The sequence below is a fragment of the Pelodiscus sinensis genome, chromosome 1, assembly GCF_049634645.1.
Source record: "Pelodiscus sinensis isolate JC-2024 chromosome 1, ASM4963464v1, whole genome shotgun sequence".
NCBI classification, from domain to species: Eukaryota; Metazoa; Chordata; order Testudines; family Trionychidae; genus Pelodiscus; species Pelodiscus sinensis.
Genome location: NC_134711.1, coordinates 86,043,879 through 86,065,149, shown reverse-complemented (window position 1 = coordinate 86,065,149; position 21,271 = coordinate 86,043,879). Strand labels below are relative to the sequence as shown.

Sequence of the window (21,271 nt, the reverse complement as noted above, 5' to 3'; positions counted from 1 at the left end):
AGTTTGTTACCATTTTCACTGCTTTTGCTAAGCATAGGCGAAGCATAAAAGAGCTTTAAGAAACAGTGATCTACGTCACAGTCGGAAAATGCCTGAGCCTGCAAAATCTGCTCCAGCTGCGAAGAAGGGGTCTAAAAAAGCCGTGACTAAGACCCAGAAGAAAGGTGATAAGAAGCGCAAGAAGACCAGGAAGGAAAGCTATTCTATTTACGTGTATAAAGTGCTGAAGCAAGTTCACCCAGATACTGGTATTTCTTCTAAGGCAATGGGTATAATGAACTCTTTTGTAAACGACATCTTTGAACGTATCGCTGGGGAAGCATCTCGTTTGGCTCATTACAACAAGCGCTCAACTATAACGTCCCGGGAGATCCAGACAGCGGTGCGCTTGTTGCTGCCCGGAGAGTTAGCTAAGCACGCTGTTTCTGAAGGTACTAAGGCTGTTACGAAGTACACCAGCTCTAAGTAAAGCTTTGAGTAGATTACATAAATTTATAAATCCAAAGGCTCTTTTAAGAGCCAACCACCTTTTCATTGAAAGAGCTTAGCGTCACCAAATACATAATGTCCTTTTAAATTAAATTAGGTATCTGTTAATTACATAGCTGGAGTCGATGTATCTTAAACTGTGTTATCTTAAATTGTGTTTTTGGGTTGTCCACACTAGTGGAAGTCGACAGGAGCAAAGTGTTCCCATCGACTTCCCTTACTCCTCGTGACAAGCAGGACTACCTGTGCTGATGGAGGTGCCCTCTCAATTTGAATTAGTGGGTTTTCACTAGACTTGCTAATTTGAACAGTAGAAAATTGACCTCCAGAGGGTCCATCTTCTCCATAGTGTATACAAGCCCTTAGAGAATTGTATCTCCTCATTCATCTGCCTACACCACAACTACCCTTCATTGAGCTGTGGACAGCTGTTTTGACTGATGCAATGACTACTCCCAGAACATTGAAAAAGCTGACTCTCTGATAGGAACAAAGGTCACTTTGCATCAGAAGGAATAATAAGTACCATGTATAGGCGCTGACTGATTTATACGAGGTGTGAAAACAGAGGTGTACAAAGGGAGGATTTGCAGCTGCCTGGTAACATTGAGCATGGCATAGTGGGATTTAGAGTGTGTTAGTCAAAGGCTCATTAACTGAGTTAATTTAGGGCCTGATCTGATTAGATAGAAACATGCCTTTAATTCAGAAGTGGGTTCTCCCCGGACCCTATCGTATCTGCCACTGGAGGATTTTTTTTTTAGTCTCTCTATAATCACAGACACAGTGGTAAATTTAATCAATATATTATAAAGCATAACAGATAGAGCAATACAAATAATCCAACAATAATAAATCCAAACCCCGTTCCCACTGATATATGAAGAAGACAGAACAGATTAAACCCTGAATTAACAGCTGGATACTATAGTGGCTGGATACTGTAGTGGCTCAGGACCTACTACCTCGTGGCTTCAGTAGCCGAGAGGGAGGAACACTGAGGTGTCCCTGGTGGTAAATGAAGTGACTTAGAACAGTTCAGTCTTTTGGAGAAGCGTGCACCTTCGCAACATTGAATCGAACAGGACTGGCAGCGTTCAGGTCTGACATAGCAGGACAGGTATCTGCTGATTCACAATGTTGGGCATGCACCACAACCATGGATCAGAGAACCCTGGAAGCAGTAGAAGAAGAGCAGGTCTAGAAAAATAGAGATGATCCCGGCCTTCGCCATGGTATCCCGGTCCAGTGTGCCTCTCTTCCTCGTTGGATTGGAAAACTGCCGACTCGATCCTCTTACAGGTCAGGTTATTTATAAGTTCAAAGGCGGAAAACTTATCAGAGTCCTGTGTGCAATATGCAAGGTAACTTGTGCAAAAAGTTCATACCCGGTGCACAGGATTAGTGATGTGCTCAAAGCTTTAGTGCTGAGTGCATAGAGTCTTTTGGTGGCAACTGTCCCTGTCAATCACACAGCTTCCATTTTGACATCCTCACACACATCCTGACTCCATTTTGATTTAACACTATGATGTTAACAAGTGAGTCTGCTATGGGTAACAAGCCCAGATGCTGGCCCCCCTCGTCAAACACTGCATGATGTCAGGATCCCTCTCCTGGGCAATCCTAGTACCAAAGCCAGGAGCCAATGCCTAAGCTTCTCTACATTCCGGAGACTGAACTCCTCCAGCAAGAGCTGCTCTTCTCACTCTCCTAATGATGGAGGCTGACTGAGGTTACTGCAGTAGCTGGAGTTTGCTGCACAAGAGCCCTTTAGACCAGACTATCCAATCAAAAACTGGGTAATGCCAACCCTAGAGCAGAGGTCTGTGGAACACTTATGAGGGAAGAGCTGGGAAAGGAGCCAGAGAGAGGGTCCCCACTGGGAGACATTGACTGAGACAGACTTGTAAACCAGCACATTTCTATTTGCTTAAATAGAGATGGGACAGGGAAAGCACTAGCTCTGGAAAGCCCTGATCTTTGATCCGAGTGCCTCAGCAACTCAAACACTGTCACTTATACTGCTTCGTTTAAGCCTCTATAAATAGGGAACTTGCTACCTTTATCATCCCTGTCAGTCCTAGTAAAATAGCGTTTCCCTTAACCCCATGTCTGAGTAGTTATGAAAGCCACCAAGGTTAGTGCTTACAAGACCTCACTTCTGCTGATGAAGCACCTTCAGTATTTGCATCTGAGTAGAATGGCCACTCACTCATTCCCTGCCCTCACCAATGTATACCCACCCTTTGTGCATGACCTGGCATGCACAATAATTCAACAAATTGGTGGGTGGCGGTTGATAAAAAGGTGTCATTTGGGTTATACAAAGAGTGCTTTGCCTTTGTTTCTCTCCAGAATTTTGTATATGTGTAGATGTAACTAATGCATTGACTGCTCACCACCAACTGATGACTAGGGAGTGGCATTCTGTACCAATGCTGAAAGAAACCTGTTCCTTGGTTCTGAATTTGGCGTTAACTGTGGCCATCTCCTAAAGCTAGCAGTGTTTGTCTGGCATGCTGGTTCATAAGGTAAACTGTGGGCCTGGTTGGTGATCCTGAAATATCTTTACAGATTTTCTCAGAAAAAGTAATGTGCTATGCTTTTATTTACACTGGACATGTTAAGTGGGAAACAGTGACTACCATGGACGTGGTCTATGCTCTAAGACAGTGGTCTCTGACCTTTTTACACCCAAGATCATTTTTTAAATGACAGACCAAGTCAAGATCTACTGCCCCACCCCTTCCTTCAAGCCCCTCCCTCTCTATTCTCCTCCTCTCCATCACTTGCTATCTCCAATCCTTATACTGCTACTTTAAAAAAAATTCCCACCATTTCTCGCAGCTACTCACCTGTGCTGTTGCTCGGTGAATAGCTGCTCCTCAAATGAGGAAATCTAATGTAAATGTACTGTGCAGGCATGCAGTTCAGAGAGGGCTCAAGAGCTACTCTTAGAGCCTCCGAGATCTACCGGTAGATCACGATCTACTGGTTGGTGACCACAGCTCTAAGAGGTATTCTATTGATTCAGCAAATAAAGATTCTTTTCTTTCCCTCAGAAAGTACCAAAATATTAACACAAAAGTTCTTCTCAGAACCCCATAGGCTTCCACTATAAGAAGTTTTTATTCCACATGCTAAACTTTATATGTAGATTGTCCTACCAAACAAAAGTACTTATTAGTTATTTTAGTAAGCAGTAAATTAATACCGTGACCGGTAAGAAACATTGTATGAAAACAGTTTTATTTATGAGCTTTCATGGGCACAGCCCACTTCAGATGACCTCTTCAGATAATGATACTATCTACATCAGGAGTCTCCAACCTTTTAAAGCATGAGGTCACTTTTTGAATTTAAGTGCAATCCAAGATTTACCTCAAATATAAATACCCTTGCCCTCCCTCTCTCCCTCCCTCCCACGCCTTCTCTAAGGCCCCGCCCCTGCTCACTCCATTCTCCCTCTTTTGCCCATCCTCACTCACTCTCATCAGGCTGGGGCAGAGGGTTGGGGTGCAGGCTCTGGACTTGGACTAACAGATCTGTAGTGTGAGAGGGGCTCTGAGATTCTCTTGGAGTAGGCAGTTGGAATGTAGGAGGGGATTGTAGGTGCAGTGTCTGGGGCGGCATTTGGATGCAGGAGTGCTAGGGGTGCAGGAGGGAGTTCATGACTGGGGTAGGAGTTTGGGATGTGGGCTCCAGCTGGGCACTGCTGGTGGCTCCTGGTTGGGGGTACAGTGGGGCTAAGGCAGATGCACCCCTCCTCAGCCCTGGAGCACTCCCTAAAGCAGACGGAAAACTCCATCCCAAGTCCTGTTGTGCCCTCTCTCTGCTCTATGGAGAAAGGATACAGAATGGGAGGGGCACATTGACATCAGCACCCGTTTTCTCCCTCCCCAGCCCTGCCCAGCAAGCAGGAGGCTCCCCAGGGGAAGGGACAGCTCCAAGACAAAGGGCAGGAGATGAGCAGAAGTGTGGGGAGGAGCAGCTGAAGTTCAGGCCCTTGTTAGCCTCTTGGCAAATCAGTCAGGATCACCTGTCAGAGGCTCCAAGATCTACCAGTAGATCCTGATCTACTGGTTGGTGACCACTGATCTACATGTTTTGTTAGTCTTTAAGGTGCTACCAGACTTTTTGTTGTTTAAGTTTATCCTGTACAGACTAGCTCGGCTACTCCTATGAAGTTTTATCTATGTTGCGCTGTAGCTCCATGACACGTATTGGGGTGGGGATGCTTGGAGAGCAAGTCACTAGGTGTAAGAGAGCTCAAGACAGCACAAGCTTGATTACTGGTTAGTTATTTCTATATTTCATTTGCTACATTTTCAAATAATATATTTAAAGAAAAGTGTTAAAAGGCCTTAACGAGAGTCGAGGTTGTTCTAGAAACACTTCCTAAAGCACCCTTTAGTTGGAGGTGGTCTTTGATGTCCATGGAGTAGTTTGTTTGGCCCTTTCCTTCAGCAGCAGTCTCCCAGAGGCATAATCTCCCGGGGAAGGAAAGCAGAGCTCTTCCCCATTCCTGTGAGAAAGCTTATTTTTAGGCTGTTCCATGAATCACATCAGCTCTGGTCTCCAAAGGATGAGGATGAAGATAGCAAGTGAGTGAACAGGAGAGTGGAGAATTGGGTGATTAATGACCAACTGATCTTCTCTGTGTGGCTATTGGGAGCAAGATTTACCGATTGGTTAGTTGGAAAAGCCTGCGCTGCTAAAGGATTGGTTAATAACTTCCGCAGTATTTCTTCTTTAAAAATATCCAGAACTACAAACTCCTGTACAGTGTGTGTGTGTTTTTTAAAGTATTCTGGGGTTGGCATAATAGTAAATTAACCCTAGAATAGCCTGAAACATCTCTTCATCCTCTTTGTGTTTCATGTTTTAATTTGGTGTCATTTAAAGGGTTGCATAACTATCCCTCATCACTTTTTGAAAGAAAAACAGGGAGACAAGGAGTGATATAAAAAAATATATGCCCAACGTGGCAGAGAAAGGAAGGCGGTTTTGTAGAACTGAGTGTTGAGGGGACAGCAGAGGAACACATTAATGGGTAGTTCCAAGATCCTGAATTTCAAACAAAATACCTGGCATGTGGCAACTGCTTTTGAACTGTGCTTTCAGAGTTGGGCTGCTAGTAGGAGGCCAGTAAACCTACTTGCTGTTATATATTAAGGGAAAAGCATTTCTACTACACATAAGCCAATTATTCAGGTAGATGGGATTTTTATTATTTGAAATAAGGTATTCATGCTAGCCGAGTTTGTGATTATTCTGCAAGAGTACTGAAGAGCATATTAGCCTGTTTTCTAAAGTGTTATTTACAGGAAACTAGCAGAGATCTTTACATTGAAAGAGACAATGGAATTCAGAAGAGTCCACTACAGGCATATGCAAAGGTCACAAGTAACCTGAGAATAAAACATTTAAAGTATACAGTACTCTTATAAATTGAAAAACACAAGCAACAACGGTTAGTGATTAAAACTCTTCCAATGAGAAAATAAGCGGCTCTTAAAAGAGCCTTTGGATTATAAATGTAGTCTGGCAAGATATTATTTGGAGCTAGTGTACTTGGTAACAGCCTTAGTACCCTCAGATACAGCATGTTTAGCCAGCTCTCCTGGTAGTAGTAGGCGCACAGCAGTCTGGATTTCCCGTGAAGTAATAGTTGAGCGTTTGTTGTAGTGCGCTAAACGAGACGCTTCCCCAGCGATTCGCTCAAATATGTCATTTACAAAGGAGTTCATGATACCCATGGCTTTCGAAGAAATACCGGTGTCTGGATGAACTTGCTTCAGCACTTTGTATACGTAGATGGAATAACTTTCCTTCCTGCTCTTCTTGCGCTTTTTATCGCCCTTCTTCTGAGTCTTAGTAACAGCCTTCTTAGACCCTTTCTTAGGCGCAGGAGCAGATTTCGCTGGCTCCGGCATTTTTACCCTATTAACGCCAACAAATAGGAATTAAAGAACAAACGTGCAGTAACAAAAGCAGTCAAGGCTGTATTTATTGAACTTTGTGCACAATGACGTTTAACTGTTCTGATTTCCTATTGGATCCCAGACAATAGATGAATTCCAAAGTGTGAAGAAACTTCTCATTGGTCAGAATTGCATCTCTTCCACTATTGGCTGTTGAGACAATTACTACTTTTCAGCCTATCACAATGTTTTAAGACTGCATATAGAGAAGGTATAAAGGCAGGCAGTGGGGTGTATGGAACTCAATTTGTTTGTTACTCGAGTAGTGTTGTTTCAGTTTCTGATTTATAATGTCTGGCAGAGGCAAACAAGGAGGCAAAGCGAGAGCAAAGGCAAAGTCTCGCTCTTCGCGAGCTGGGTTGCAGTTCCCGGTGGGTCGAGTGCATCGTTTGCTCCGTAAAGGTAATTATGCTGAGCGCGTGGGAGCAGGAGCCCCGGTGTATATGGCCGCCGTGCTGGAGTATCTGACCGCTGAGATCCTCGAGTTAGCTGGAAACGCTGCTCGGGACAACAAGAAAACCAGGATCATCCCCCGTCACCTGCAACTCGCCATCCGTAACGACGAGGAGCTCAACAAGCTGCTGGGGAAAGTCACGATCGCTCAAGGCGGTGTTCTCCCCAACATTCAGGCAGTGCTACTGCCTAAGAAAACCGAGAGTCATAAAGCCAAGAGTAAATGAAGTTGATCAGGAAAACAAACCTCTAATCCAAAACCAACCCAAAGGCTCTTTTCAGAGCCACTCACAAAATCAAAAAAGGGCACATTCACACCAATACTTTAGATAGATTGAGAGCTCGAATGGCTAGAACATAGTTATAATAAGTTAACGTATACTATAGGACTGTAATCGCTGCATAATTTCAACAGAATATTCCTTGCTTTGAAACACATGTTCATAGGAGATAACTCAGTGCTTTTGAAAATCGACTTGGTTTCCAATGCAAAAAGGCGGGAATTTTGCAATATAGACCATAGAACGATAACTTTGAAATTTTAACGTGGCTTCAATATGGCCAATCCTTGCACAGAGCGGGTTTTTCAAATTTACTAAGTCCCTCCTACCAGCAAAGATTTGTTCACATACAAACTCATCATCATTTTAGTGGGCAAAAGCAGAGGCCACATATGTACTGACTGTTTCTGACACAGAACACAGTTAATACAAAGGGAATTTGTTGGAAAGCAATGTGAGGTTACCGGTAAGTGAATTTGCTATTTCAGCTCTTTCTTGAAAGGGATAGGTGGCTCTTAAAAGAGCCGTTTGGTTCATGTAGAAGACAAATATTTACTTCTTCTTGGGAGCCGCCTTTTTAGCCTTTGTTAGTTTAGGCTTGGTTGGCTTAGGCTTAGCCACCTTCGGTTTCAACGTCTTGGCTTTAGCCGGACTCTTTACTACTTTCTTGGGCTTAGCCACTCTAACCTTGTGTGGGCTTTTGGCGGCTTTCTTAGCCACGGCAGCTACTGGCTTCTTGGGCTTTTTTGGACTTTTTTTCGCGATGGCAGCCTTTTTGGGTTTCTTGGCTGTGCTGGCGGGCTTCTTGGTAGCTGGTTTCTTGGGCTTTGCCGTGGGCTTTTTTTTCGGAGCCTTTTCCTTGGTCTCAGCGTTCATCTTGCCAAGTTTGAAAGAGCCAGAGGCGCCGGTGCCTTTGGTCTGCACTAATGTACCTTTGCTCACCAAGGTCTTGAGACCTAATTTGATGCGGTTGTTACTCTTTTCCACATCGTATCCGCCAGCTGCCAGAGCCTTCTTGAGAGCGGCCAAGGAGAGCCCTTTGCGTTCCTTGGAAGCGGACACCGCCTTGGTGATCAGCTCGGTGACGCTGGGACCGGAGGGCTTGCGGGCTTTAGCGCTGGCTGCCGCCTTCTTCGGCTTCTTAGCAGGGGCTTTTGTCTCAGTAGCAGAAACAGCAGGCGCAGCAACAGGCGCTGTCTCGGACATAGTGACGTATATACCTTAAACTACCAAGAATAAACAAAAGAATTTATTGGACTGGTCAGGATTAGTTCAGTTGCCTGGTATTTATACACGAGAGGAGTCTTGTGATTGGTGCTTTAGGAATCCGCCCAGCTAGGCAGATAGGACTCGTCTCCGCGCTCTATTTGTGTGGGTTTCTTTTCCAAACAAGTGGTTTTTTTTACCCCAAAGGTACCTTATAAATTTCTTATCTCAGTGACGAGAAAACGCGATATTTTATTAGGTAGATTTCAAATTGAGGAGAGTAAATGCGGGTTTAAAGAAGTTTCAATAAATAATTGAACCTTGGAATTGTAAAGATTTAGGGAAAAGAAAACTTTTTTTTTCTTGTGAAATAAAATGGTATAGTTGTTCATAAAATCACAACTAAAATTAAATCTTATTCTTGGCTCTTTTGTGCACACCAAAGGGTAGAAAGCCTGTGATTTGAATCAATTTTGTATAAAATGATTTTGAAGCTGAAATTTCTTTGAGGCTTTGAAAATGGATTGAGAACTATCTCCATGAACTATATCTTTTATTTCTAATTCTATGACACAAATAACTAGTTAGAGATTTCTGCAGAGATGTTTGTGCTAGAAATACTTATGGGAGTATTTTGTATATCTAAGTATTCCTGTATCCAATATATTTTCATTCTTGTAAAAGTTTCAAATTATATTGTTGCTATTTGAATAAATTACATTCCCTGGACAATCACTTAGTTTCTATACTCTGTGAATGCAATACTAAGAAAGTTCCTAATGTGATTTTCTGTATTTCAGTTTGGTATGAAAAAGGGGTATTTCACATCATGCTTTGTTAAAATATATTGTGTCAGAAATTGTAGTGTAGTTTAGCTTTTCCTGAGTGTGGGGGGGGGGCTGATTTTTTTGGAGATTATGGTCCGTTGTCCTGTCATCTATACGGAACACATTAAACTGAAGGATGGTAATGTAGTCTATGGTGAGAGCCACCAGGACCAACTCTACAGAACTGGTGGCTGTTCTTCCCGCCACCCCATTAAAAGCAAATCAGAGATTCTTCACTTTCCTAATAAGAACTAATATTTTAGTAGCTTCTTCTTTAACTGGGAGGGGAGTACATTCTATATTTTAAATAAAGAACTCAGTAAAAATACTTTTAGTACTCCTACCTGTGTATTGGAAGCTAGAAATTATTCTCAGTGGGCTGGATTAGAAATAGTTGCATCACAGCAGTTATCTTTTTATTTTTCACCTTCATGTCAAATATGTGGGAAAAAGGTGGATCCTTGATAAGTTGAAACTTATTATATGTTTGTGATGAGATTTAAAATGTTAAACCTTTTATTGAGAAAAGGATTTTTCTAAATAATTTCTGAGGTACATAATACTGTAACTGGGGGATATCTGTAGGGCCTTACAAAACATTATTTTGCAAAAACAATGAATAGTCGTGTGGCATCCTGTGGCATCAAAACTAACAAATCTGAGAGAGAGAGAAAGAATCATGAGCCTTCCTGAGCAAAATTCAGATGAGCAGAGTGGAATAAAGTTGAGTGACAGTAGACTCTCATCAACTGGATCCTTGCTCAGGCTAGAAAGAAAGCATTGCTGAAGTATTTAAAACAATTTTCATTTGAAATAATGTTTCAAGAAACAGACTTGTAAGATACATTCATACTCACCTTGTTTGAATGATGTAAGAGCCAACCATTCTGTCTCTCTAAAACGGCCTTACAGGAGAATTGCCGTAATGTAATTGTATAAAGGGGTTAGAATGGTTTTGGACATTCTTTGCACATGGGCTGGCTCAGGTCCATGGTTCAAAGGTGAGAACTGAGTGAGGGAAAGGGGTCAAATTCTTTGTGATTTCTATCTGGGTACTGGGAAAGGTATAAAACCTATGATTGAATTTGAAAATCCCTACCTCTATAAAGATTAGCTAGTGAAAATCCTCTGGTTTTGCTTAACAGAGAATATTAGAAATATATAAACAATTTATAGCATTTGTAGAATGCCTTAACTACTCGTTCAGAATGTACTAGTACTATGTGACTTTCAAAAACAAAACAAAAACATTTCTTCTCCAGTCTTTTCAAAACCCTTATTCTGATAAAAATGAAGAAAATAACATTTTAAAAAAAAGCAATGATTGTATATATTTCGGGATGAGGTATGTAAAAAAAAATAAGCAAATGCCCTGAGCAGTTTTTATGTGATGTTTGATCTATTTGAAAAATAAATGTGATTCTGTTGTTTGTATTAAGAGGGAAGAAAGAGAAAGAAAGCAAAATTTATAACTGAGTTGTGCACTATTTTCTTGCTCCTGAAGGAGCATGTTTAAACACGTGATTTCTTCTGAAAGAAGATAGATCAAGATGAAAGTGCAGATAAAAATGTTTATACTATTTAAACGTTGCAAGAGATTAGTATTTAAAACGTCCCGGGTCGTAATATCTTGGAAGTTTAAACCAGTATGGAAGGACAGTAAAGAGATTATTTAATTAAAAATATTATGCCCTTCGGTATGAAAGGGAGACGAGTAGTCTGGAGTAGTGCTTCATCTTCTGAAAAATCTGCTAACTAAAGAACTAAAACAAAGTACCCAGAGATTCGCTGTTCCTTAAATATTTTGTGATTTAATTCCCTTCTTCTGAGATTGGTGCGCCTGACGATAGATCATCTTGAGAGGACGCGGATGTAGTATACAGATTAACAAACCGTTCCATGTTAAAATAAATATAAATACAAAAAGATAAATCTGGGAGATAAGGATTTTGTATGGCGATGGGGTTTCACCAAGAAAAAAAATTGCAGAAAAACGGGACGCTGGTGTGCACCAAGAATCGTAAATTTCGGACTATCAGGTAATGTTGGCGGGAATAGAGACTAATGATCGTTTTTCTTTTCAAAGCAAGGCGCGGGTTTTACAAATTTTCAAATCAGCCAATGAAGTTTGGCTTCTTCTCAAGCCAATCAAAGAGATGGATTTTTCTATAAATACCTCCGGAGCAAATACTCATCTCAGGTTGAGAAGTTTCATTGCCCGAAATGGCCAGGACCAAGCAGACCGCCCGTAAGTCCACCGGTGGCAAAGCCCCCCGTAAGCAGCTGGCCACTAAAGCTGCTCGGAAGAGCGCGCCTGCCACTGGGGGAGTGAAAAAGCCTCATCGGTATCGCCCCGGTACCGTCGCCCTGCGAGAAATCCGCCGCTACCAGAAATCTACCGAGCTGCTGATCCGCAAGCTGCCCTTCCAGCGCCTGGTGCGAGAAATCGCCCAGGACTTCAAGACCGACTTGCGCTTCCAGAGCTCGGCTGTTATGGCCCTGCAGGAGGCGAGTGAAGCCTACTTGGTGGGGCTCTTTGAGGACACCAACCTGTGCGCCATTCACGCTAAGCGAGTCACCATCATGCCCAAGGACATCCAGTTAGCTCGGCGTATCCGTGGCGAGAGGGCTTAAAAGCTGCATCCCTGCATGATGGCTATGCGAAAACTATTGCAAACACTTCAAGGCTCTTTTAAGAGCCACCACATGCACATTGAAAAGAGCTGTAACACGTCCGTAACTTGTGATTGAAGAGCAAAAATCACAAATTGCGAAAACAATGTAAAACATTCAATAGTAATATATTAATACATGCATCATATTAATGTATTTATTACTATAGTACTAGCATTTAAAAAAAGTGTGGGGAAAAAGCAGAATGTAAGGAGCAAAGAGACAGGAAAGTTCAATTGATTTTAGAGCAGTGCTTCTCAACCAGTGGTATGAGAGAAATCTGGGGCGTAACAACTGAAATCTGGAGAAAACTTAATTTTTGTTTTAAGTTTTACAGTGCTTAATATAGTTTTTCTGCTTTTTACAGCCAAAAATTTCATCCCCACCCAGCTATTATTCACTTGCTTAAACAAATGTGTTCCAATGGTAGAAAAAATGTGTCTGAAAGCCATAGGTACTGGGGGTACTTACTATTTATTGTTTTTTAAAAAGGGATACTTTAATATTAAAAAAAAGGTTGAAACACTGTTCTAGAGGACAAGAGATTTTTCTAGACTTAAGCTATGTTAGAAACTTTTGTGTAATAATGTAGAGATAGTCTTAATATCTTCTCTCCCCTACCACACTGCTCACTTACCAGCCATCTTTTCTTCTTGTGACACCTGACCTTGTGACTGTCCTCTCCCTAGGTTTCTTCCATGGAAAGCCACACACTTTTTAGTTACTCCTTCAGGCTATCTCTCTCATCCTATTCTTGTTGGTGAAGCCTCAGTTCCTGTGAGATTTTTCCTTCTACACCCTCTTCTACTGCCTTTTCCCAAAAAACAAGACCCAGCAAAAGCTCCTGAGTTGGTTCACATTCACCTTATGTTTTAAATGGGGGCTTATATTTACAATTATGTTAATTGAAGGATGAGCTCATACCTACCGATTTCAATGAGGTATGAACTGAAACCATTACATGTTTTCACCCTGTTCATACAGTATAAACATTTATCTTATGCTTCATATTTGTAACTTCCTGGATGGAAAAATAAAGTTTAATTTACATTGAAAGTTAATGCTGAATTTATTAAAAATGAAATACATTGTTTTGTTTTATTATTTTTAAAATTTCCTTGTTCTGTCTCCACGTTGTATCACACTATATTTCAGACAGAGTTTTACAACCTGGTCTGTCCCTGTCACCTCCTTGAACAATATCTAAAATTACAAGGTACTTGACTGAGGTACCGATGTGTCACCTTGATGTACATGGGGGGAAGAAGAGGAGTCATGGCAATAACTAAGAAAATTATGAATAATAAAATGGTTTCCCAATAGTTAGGCCTCATATTTAGCAAGCCTATATTGTGTAACTGAGATTCTACTGTCAATATGTATTCCTCTACCTGGTGGTAGTAGAAATAAATGAATATGTCAAACACAGATAATCCTAAAATGAGACTGACAGAAGTACACTAGAAAATAGCATACTTCATCGCTTGTATACCACCTCCCTATTCCCCTCTTTTTAAGGGAGCCCTGCAGCTATTCCCAGTATCATTCCCTACACCTTCCAGGATTCTGTGTGTTCCCACCCATCTCTACTATGCCAGGTAATCTGTGTGTCAATTATTTCATAATAGGTTCCCGTAATCTGTATTTAACAATAATTTCCGTGTGCCTTCCTCCCATTTCCTCTTCCCTCCATTCCAGGATCTCCCATTCCTTTCCCTGCCATAGTGGAAGTAATCAATGTGCATTCCATTCCAACGCCCCTCTCTCCTTTCCTCATAACAGGTTTCCCCAATCTCTCCTCTGATACAGACTCTGTGCCACCGTTCCCTGGATCCCTTTTCTATTCCTACCCCACCAGGGACCCTATATTGTCCCAATTCCAGGGTCTCCAATCCCTCTCTGATAGCAGGAGCTCCTTAAGTGGTCCTTATTTCCCCTTTTCCCACTCCATCTATTCCATTGTTCCCCCATTTCTCCCTTATGAAAAGAGTTTTGTGTGTACCATTTCCCCTCTCATCTTCTCCCACAGAGCAGCAGACACAATGTCAACCCTTGTTATCTCCTTCCTCTCTCATTTACCTCTTCCCACTATGGCAAGGGCTCTGTTATCTCTTCTTCCGCACCTTTCCCTCCTGTTTAGCCAAGGGTGGGGCTATCAGGAAGGCCAGGGCTGTATAAAGCCTGTGAGTAAGATACCAGGCAGCTAACACGGAATTTCAGGAGGGAGCTCTCCAAGTGAAGGAGGAATGAATATGGGACCCTTGAGGTAAGTGGCTATCTGTAGTGTGTGTTTGTGTTTGGGGGTTACTTGCTAGTTGCCTGAAAGAAACTCTGGGCTGAGCTTGTGTTTGTCTGTCTGTTTGGAGAGTCAAGTGCTGAGCTGTTTGTTTGAAGGACCCTGTGCTGTGTCCGACAGTTGGAAGCTGTAAGCTTCTAAATGAGGATTTGAAATCTAGAACCCTCTATGCATTGGTTGAGCCTTAGCCAGGGGGTGAAGCTATCAGGAAGGCCAAGGCTTTATAAAGTTTGTGAGGGTATGTCTACACTACCCCGCTAGTTTGAACTAGCGGGGTAATATAGGCATACCGCACTTGCAAATGAAGCCCGGGATTTGAATTTCCCGGGCTTCATTTGCATAAGCCGGGCGCCGCCATTTTTAAATCCCAGCTAATTCGAACCCCGTGCCGCGTGGCTACACGCGGCACGGAGTAGCTAGTTCGGATTAGGCTTCCTAATCCGAACTAGCTGTACTCCTCATTCCACGAGGAGTACAGCTAGTTCGGATTAGGAAGCCTAATCCGAACTAGCTACTCCGTGCCGCGTGTAGCCGCGCGGCACGGGGTTCGAACTAGCCGGGATTTAAAAATGGCGGTGCCCGGTTTATGCAAATGAAGCCCGGGAAATTCAAATCCCGGGCTTCATTTGCAAGTGCGGCATGCCTACATTACCCTCCTAGTTCGAATTAGGCGGGTAGTGTAGACATACCCTGAGTAAGTGACCATGGAGCTTTGCCAACAGAGGCAGCTAACGGAGTTTTGAGAGGGAGTTTGGAAGCGGGTGAGGTACGCTTATCACTCTTTAAAACTTTTACACTAAACTAAAAACAAAACTTCCCAATTTAAATAAAAACCCTATCAATAACCTAAGTAGCTGTAGAAGAGAATGCAGGCAGAAGCCCAGCAGCAGAGTAGGGGTTATCCTGTTTATTGCAATCAATGTAGCAGATATGATTACCTGCCCTGTGGACGTTTGTTGTATGTGTGCATTCAGTGCAAGGAGCTCCCAGCCCTCAGAGACTGGATGCAGGCTTGGGAGGCCAGGCTGGCTGAACTGGAGGAGCTAAGGGAGGCTGAGAGGCTTTCCGGGACACTGTAGAACTGTCCCACCCCCTGTGCTTTTAAGGAGGATGAAAGGTTCAGGGAAGGAGAACATTCAACTAGAGCAGAGGGAAATGATCCCATAATTGGGATCCTCCTTCCAGAGGATGTTATGGTAACCTCTCGTACTGAGGATGCATCTCCGGGGGAGGGAACTCCAATCATTAGGAAAAGGCAGGTGTTAGTCATGGGGAATTCAACCATTAGAAACATAGATAGCTGGGTTTGTGATGACCAGGAGAACCGTATGATGACTTGCCTTTCTGGTGCGAAGATTGCAGATCGCTCGAGACATCTAGATAGTCTTATCTGTAGTTCTGGGGAGGAGCAGATGGTCATGGTGCATGTAGCTACCAATGATATTAGGAAGGGTAGAAGAGAGGTTCTGGAGGCCAAATTTAGTCTGCTAGGAAAGAGTTTGAAATCCAGGACCTCTATGGTAGCGTTCTCTGAAATGCTTCCAGTTCCATGCGCAGGGCCAGATAGGCAGGCAGACATTCAGTGTAAATGTGTGGAAGAGACAGTGGTGTAGAGAGCAGGAGTTTAGATTTGTTAGGAACTGGGGAAACTTTTGGGGTAGGGGAGCCTATACAGGAAGGATGGGCTCCACCTAAACCAAAATGGAACCATACTGCTGACATTTATCATTAAAAAGGTTGTAGAACATTTTTTAAACTAAGGGCTGGGGGAAAGCCTACTGGTGCGGAGAAGCACATGGATCGGACAGAGACATTTATTAGGGGAGGTTGTATTAATAGAGATGCTCAGTGTTCTAGTCAGGAGGAGAGGATGGAAGTGTGGTTTGGATCAGATGAAACACAATCAAAAGAAAAAGAGTCTAACCCATCAAAAATGGCAGACAAATAAATGATGATAAATTATTAGAGTGCTTATACACAAATGCGAGAAGTCTTAAATAGTAAAATCAGTGAACTAGAGTACCTAGTTTTAAAGGAGCATATTGATATAATAGGTGTCATGGAAACTTGGTGGAATGAGAACAATCAATGGGACACAGTCATACCAGAGTACAAAATATACTGGAAGGACAGAACAGGTCATGCTGGTGGGGAAGTGGCATTATATGTGAAAAAAAAAATGTAGACTCAAATGAAGTAAAAATCTTAAATGAGCCAAAATGTTCCACAGAATCTCTATAGATAGTAATTCCATGCTCCAATAATAAGAATATGGCAGTATGGGTATATTATCAAATATATGATCAGGACAGTGATAGTGACTATGAAATGCTAAGGATGATTAAAGAGGCTATCAAATTAAAAAACCTGATAATAGTGAGAGATTTCAACTATCCCCATATTGACTGGGTACACATTATCTCAGGATGGGATGCAGAGATAATATTTCTTGATACCTTAAATGACTGCTTCTTGGAGCAGCTGGTTCTGGAACCCACAAGGGGAGAGGTTATTCTTGATTTAGTTCTAAGTGGAGCGCAGGAGCTGGTTCGAGAGATAAATATAACTGGACCGCTTGTAAATAGTGACAATATAATAACATTTAACATTCCTGTGGTGGGAAAAACATCTCAGCAGCCCGACACTGTGGCATTTGATTTCAAAAAGGGGAACTACACAAAAATGAGGAAGCTAGTGAAACAGAAATTAAAAGGTACTGTGACAAAAGTAAAATCTCTGCAAGCTGCATGGAAACTTCAAAGACATCATACTATAGCCCCAATTTAAATCTACACCCCAAATTAAAAAACACAGTAAGAGAATAAAAAAGTGCCACTGTGGCTTGTAAACCAGGTAAAAGAAGCAGTGACAGATAAAAACATATCTTTTAAAAAGTGGAAGTCAAATCCTAGTGAGGAAAATAAAAAGGACCATAAATTAAGTATGAGAATAAAATAAGAAAAGCCAAAAAGGAATATGAAGAACTGCTAGCCAAAACCTCAAAAAATAATAGTAATTTTTTTTAAAAGTACATCACAAGCAGGAAGCCGGCTAAACAACCAGTGGGGCAAACAACCTTGGACACTATCTGCCTAACAACAGCCAGTGAAGGTTCAAACAGCTCTTTTTGTATATTCCTGTCAGGAAGGATACTATCAATTGATTTTGATTCTTATCTGCTTCATTTTAACTACTCAATCTTCAGATACTTACTGTTTCACTCTGCCTTCCTGAATTTTCTATGCCCTCTGCTCCCTGTCTCCCACCCCCTCCTTTTTTTCCTTGCCTCCCTCCCCCTTCTGTCCTATTTATTTTGGGTCTGCACATCCTAAACTCAAAACTCCGGTCATCTGAAGAAGCGGGCTGTGGCCACGAAAGCTCATGATACCATCTACATGTTTTGTTAGTCTAGTTCATGGAGGTTAGGTCCATAAAAGACAATTAGCCAGGGGATAGAAATGGTGTCCCTGGCCTCTGTTTGTCAGAGGCTGGAGATGGATGGCACAAGACAAATCGCTGATCACTGTCTTCCGTCCACCCCCTCTGGGGCACCTGAAGTTGGCCACTGTTGGCAGACAGGCTACTGACCTACATGGACCTTTGGTCTGACCCAGGATGGCCATTCTTATGTTCTTACGTTCTTATAAAGTGCTACCAGACCATTTGTTGTTAATGACTGGAAGATAGCTAATGTGACACCAATATTTAAAAAGGGCTCTAGAGATGATCCTGGCAATTATAGACCAGTAAGTCTAACGTCATTACTGGGCAAATTACTTGAAACTATAGTGAAGAATAAAATTGTCAGACACGTGGATGAATATAATTTGTTGGGGAAAGTGAACATGGTTTCTATAAAGGGAAATTATGCCTTACTAATTTGCTAGGCTGTGTCTACATTGGCACCCTTTTCCAGAAAAGGGATGCTAATGAGACAAGTTGGAATTGCAAATGCCGCGGAGGATTTAAATATCCCCCGCAGCATTTGCATGAACATGGCTGCCACTTTTTTCCGGCTCTGGGTTTTGCCGGAGAAAAGCGCCAGTCTAGAGGGGATCTTTCGGAAAATAAAGCCTTTTCCGGAAGATCCCTTATTCCTGATTTTAGAGGAATAAGGGATCTTCCAGAAAAGGCTTTATTTTCCAAAAGATCCCGTCTAGACTGGCGCTTTTCTCCGGCAAAGCCCCGAGCCGGAAAAAAGCAGAAGTCATGTTCATGCAAATGCCGTGGGGGATATTTAAATCCCCCTCGGCATTTGCAATTCTGACTTGTCTCATTAGCATCCCTTTTCCGGAAAAGGGTGCCAATGTAGACACAGCGCTAGAGTTCTTTGAGGAGGTCAACAAACATGTGAACAAGGGGGATCCAGTGGATATAGTATACTTAGATTTCCAGTAAGCCTTTGACAAGGTGTGACGGACCAGGACGGGTCTGGGCACAGCTGAGGGCGTCCGCTCAGGGTGAATTGCTCAAATTTGGGGCCACAAACCAGTCCCACAGAGCGCTTCAGCTGCCTGCCTGAAGCCTCGCGAGCAAAACCCCACCGACACCCCAGCAATATCCGTAGCCCAGATGGCCCCGGGCCTCATACACAGGTGAGGGGTCTTAGAACCCAATCTCACCTTACCCGAACAAGTTCTGTCCAGTTCCAAGAAACCAGCCACCGATCCCCGATCAATTTACACTCTGGATCTTACCCACAAATCACGCTGAGCCAAGCCTTTAGAATCTACCATCTAAAGGTTTATTACTACAAGAAAGAAAAGCATGAGAGTAAGGTTGCTAAAGTATCATACATTACATGCATTGAATCTCCCAGTTCTCGATGCAGCCTTGCAGCAAAGATGTTATAACTGCTGGCTTAAAAGTCCTTGTTGCACATCCTAGGTCAGGATGGGTCCACAGTTCTTTCCTGCTCTTCGATCCCTGCACTTCTGCCTCTGGGATGAAGTGCTGAGCTGAGTACCAGATGGAGATGGCCACATGGCAAATTTATACCTCCTTCCTGGTTTCTTCCAGGCTGGCTAGAGTCACATGGCCAGTGGCCAGGTGTGTCTTTTGCCTTCAGAGGCCCATTGTTCCCTGGAGCTTCGCTCATTAGCATGTCCATAGGCAAATATTCCTAGCCCATTACTCAAGCACATTCAGAGAGACTTCAGATCCCTAACTTCCATACAGAGTACAGATCCCTAACTCCACACACAGACATTATACAGATATATAAAGAGCAGATACAGAATCAGAAGAAAGTAAGCTTTTGTTTGACCCCTCACATGGGCCCCCTTTGTACCACTTTTGGGGCAAACACCCCTCCATGGGTGCAGCAGTTACCCAGCTGCTCCCCTCACAAACCAATAACGTGACACAAGGTCTCTCACCAAACGCTCTTAAATAAAGTATAGTCCTTTTCTTATGTGTTCATTTTTTTTAATTGTATCCTTTGGTATATATGGTTGTGACAATTTTCTTCCACTATTTGATCTGAGGAAGTAGGTCTGGCCCACGAAAGCTCATCACCTAATAAACCATCTTGTTAGTCTTTATAGTGCTACATAGTCCTGTTTTTTGGTTAAGTAAAGTAAGTTGTCATGGGATAAGAGGGAAAATCCTTTCATGGACTGATAACTGGTTAAAAGACAGGAAATAAAAGGTAGGAATAAATGGTAAGTTTTCCGAAAGGAGAGAGATAATTAGTGGGGTGCCCCAAAGGTGTGTCCTGGGACCCATCCTATTCAACTTACTTATAAATGATCTAGAGAAATGGGTAAACAGTGAGGGGGGCAAAATTTGCAGATGATACTAAACTGCTCATGTAAGCTAAGACCAAAGCAGACTGTAAAGAGCTTCAAAAAGATCTCACCAAACTAAGTGACTGGGCAACAAAATAGCAAATGAAATTTAATGTTGGTAAATGTAAAGTAATTCACATTGGAAAAAAAATAATCCCAACTATATATAGAATATGATGGAGACTAATTTGGCTACAACTACTCAAGAGAGTAGTTGGAGTTGGAGTAATTGTGTATAGTTCTCTGAAAACATCCACTCAGTGTGCAGCAGCATTAAAAAAAAAACAAATAGAATGTTAGGAGTCATTAAAAAAGGGATAGAGAATAAGATAGAGAACATCTTATTGCCTCTATATAAAATCATGGTACGCCCACATCTTGAATATTTCATACAGATGTGGTCATCTCATCTCAAAAAAAGATATATTGGCATTGGAAAATGTTCTGAAAAGGGCAACAAAAATTATTAGGGGTTTGGAACAGGTCCAATATGAAGAGAGATTAAAAAGACTTGGACTTTTTAGCTTAGAAAAGAAAAGACTAAGGGGAAGATATATTACAGGTCTATAAAATCATGACTGGTATGGAAAAAGTGAATAAGGAAAAGTTATTTACTTAGTCCCACAATAAAAGAACTAGGAGTCACCAAATGAAATTAATAGGCAACAGGTTTGAAACAAACAAAAGGAAGTTTTCTGCACTCAGTGCACAGTCAGCCTGTGGAACTCCTTGCCAGATTATGAGGTGAAGTCTAGAATTTTAACAGGGTTAAAAAAAGAGCTAGATAGATTCATGGAGGTTAGGTCCATCAATGGCTATTAGCCAGGGATGGGTAGAAATGGTCTCCCTAACCTCTGTTTCTCCAGAGGTGGGTGACAGGGGAGAGATCACATTAGGATTACCTGTTGTGATCCTTCCCTTTGGGGCATTTGGTATTGGCCACTGTTAGCAGACAGGATACTGGGCTAGATGGATCTTTGGTCTGACCCAGTATGGCTGTTCTCATGTTCTTATGCTAAACGGGGAGGTAGGGGCTATGTATTCCTCTTTGCCCCTGTCCCATACCAAGATTCCCCCAAATCTCCTTCATCCCCAGGGGTTCTGCGTGCCCTGTTTGTCCCTTCCCTTATATCTCCCCTCCATGCCAGAGGCTCTTTGAACTACATTATTCCTCACTCCTTCCTCTCCTCCCACCTCACTCCTCTGTGCCATTATTCTTTCTCCCCCATATGGGTGATAATTACTCTATGGTGTCTACACATTAAATGCT

General features: G+C 42.3%; 5 protein-coding genes across 5 annotated transcripts; 3 read left to right on the top strand and 2 right to left on the bottom strand.

The window, feature by feature from the left end:
* LOC102451988 (histone H2B 8-like) lies at positions 1-521 on the top strand. The gene has a single exon (XM_006125913.4). It carries the CDS (start codon positions 89-91, stop codon positions 467-469), a length of 381 nt encoding a protein of 126 aa, XP_006125975.1. The 5' UTR covers positions 1-88; the 3' UTR covers positions 470-521.
* A 5,219-nt stretch (positions 522-5,740) lies between these two features.
* Positions 5,741-6,496, bottom strand: LOC102451747 (histone H2B 1/2/3/4/6). The gene has a single exon (XM_025186055.2). It carries the CDS (start codon positions 6,426-6,428, stop codon positions 6,048-6,050), a length of 381 nt encoding a protein of 126 aa, XP_025041840.1. The 5' UTR covers positions 6,429-6,496; the 3' UTR covers positions 5,741-6,047.
* A 210-nt stretch (positions 6,497-6,706) lies between these two features.
* LOC102451028 (histone H2A type 2-C) lies at positions 6,707-7,217 on the top strand. Its single transcript, XM_006125909.4, has one exon. The coding sequence runs from the start codon at positions 6,767-6,769 to the stop codon at positions 7,154-7,156; it is 390 nt and encodes a 129-aa protein (XP_006125971.1). The 5' UTR covers positions 6,707-6,766; the 3' UTR covers positions 7,157-7,217.
* A 444-nt stretch (positions 7,218-7,661) lies between these two features.
* Positions 7,662-8,459, bottom strand: LOC102451269 (histone H1.01-like). The gene has a single exon (XM_075934867.1). It carries the CDS (start codon positions 8,414-8,416, stop codon positions 7,763-7,765), a length of 654 nt encoding a protein of 217 aa, XP_075790982.1. The 5' UTR covers positions 8,417-8,459; the 3' UTR covers positions 7,662-7,762.
* Positions 8,460-11,430: 2,971 nt separating this feature from the next.
* On the top strand, positions 11,431-11,946 carry LOC102451513 (histone H3). Its single transcript, XM_006125911.3, has one exon. It carries the CDS (start codon positions 11,467-11,469, stop codon positions 11,875-11,877), a length of 411 nt encoding a protein of 136 aa, XP_006125973.1. The 5' UTR covers positions 11,431-11,466; the 3' UTR covers positions 11,878-11,946.
* Positions 11,947-21,271: the final 9,325 nt, after the last annotated feature.

Excerpts from the sequence above, each read along its gene's own strand:
- LOC102451988 (XM_006125913.4), top strand. The coding sequence starts at position 89 with ATGCCTGAGCCTGCAAAATCTGCTCCAGCTGCGAAGAAGGGGTCTAAA.
- LOC102451747 (XM_025186055.2), bottom strand. The coding sequence starts at position 6,428 with ATGCCGGAGCCAGCGAAATCTGCTCCTGCGCCTAAGAAAGGGTCTAAG.
- LOC102451028 (XM_006125909.4), top strand. The coding sequence starts at position 6,767 with ATGTCTGGCAGAGGCAAACAAGGAGGCAAAGCGAGAGCAAAGGCAAAG.
- LOC102451269 (XM_075934867.1), bottom strand. The coding sequence starts at position 8,416 with ATGTCCGAGACAGCGCCTGTTGCTGCGCCTGCTGTTTCTGCTACTGAG.
- LOC102451513 (XM_006125911.3), top strand. The coding sequence starts at position 11,467 with ATGGCCAGGACCAAGCAGACCGCCCGTAAGTCCACCGGTGGCAAAGCC.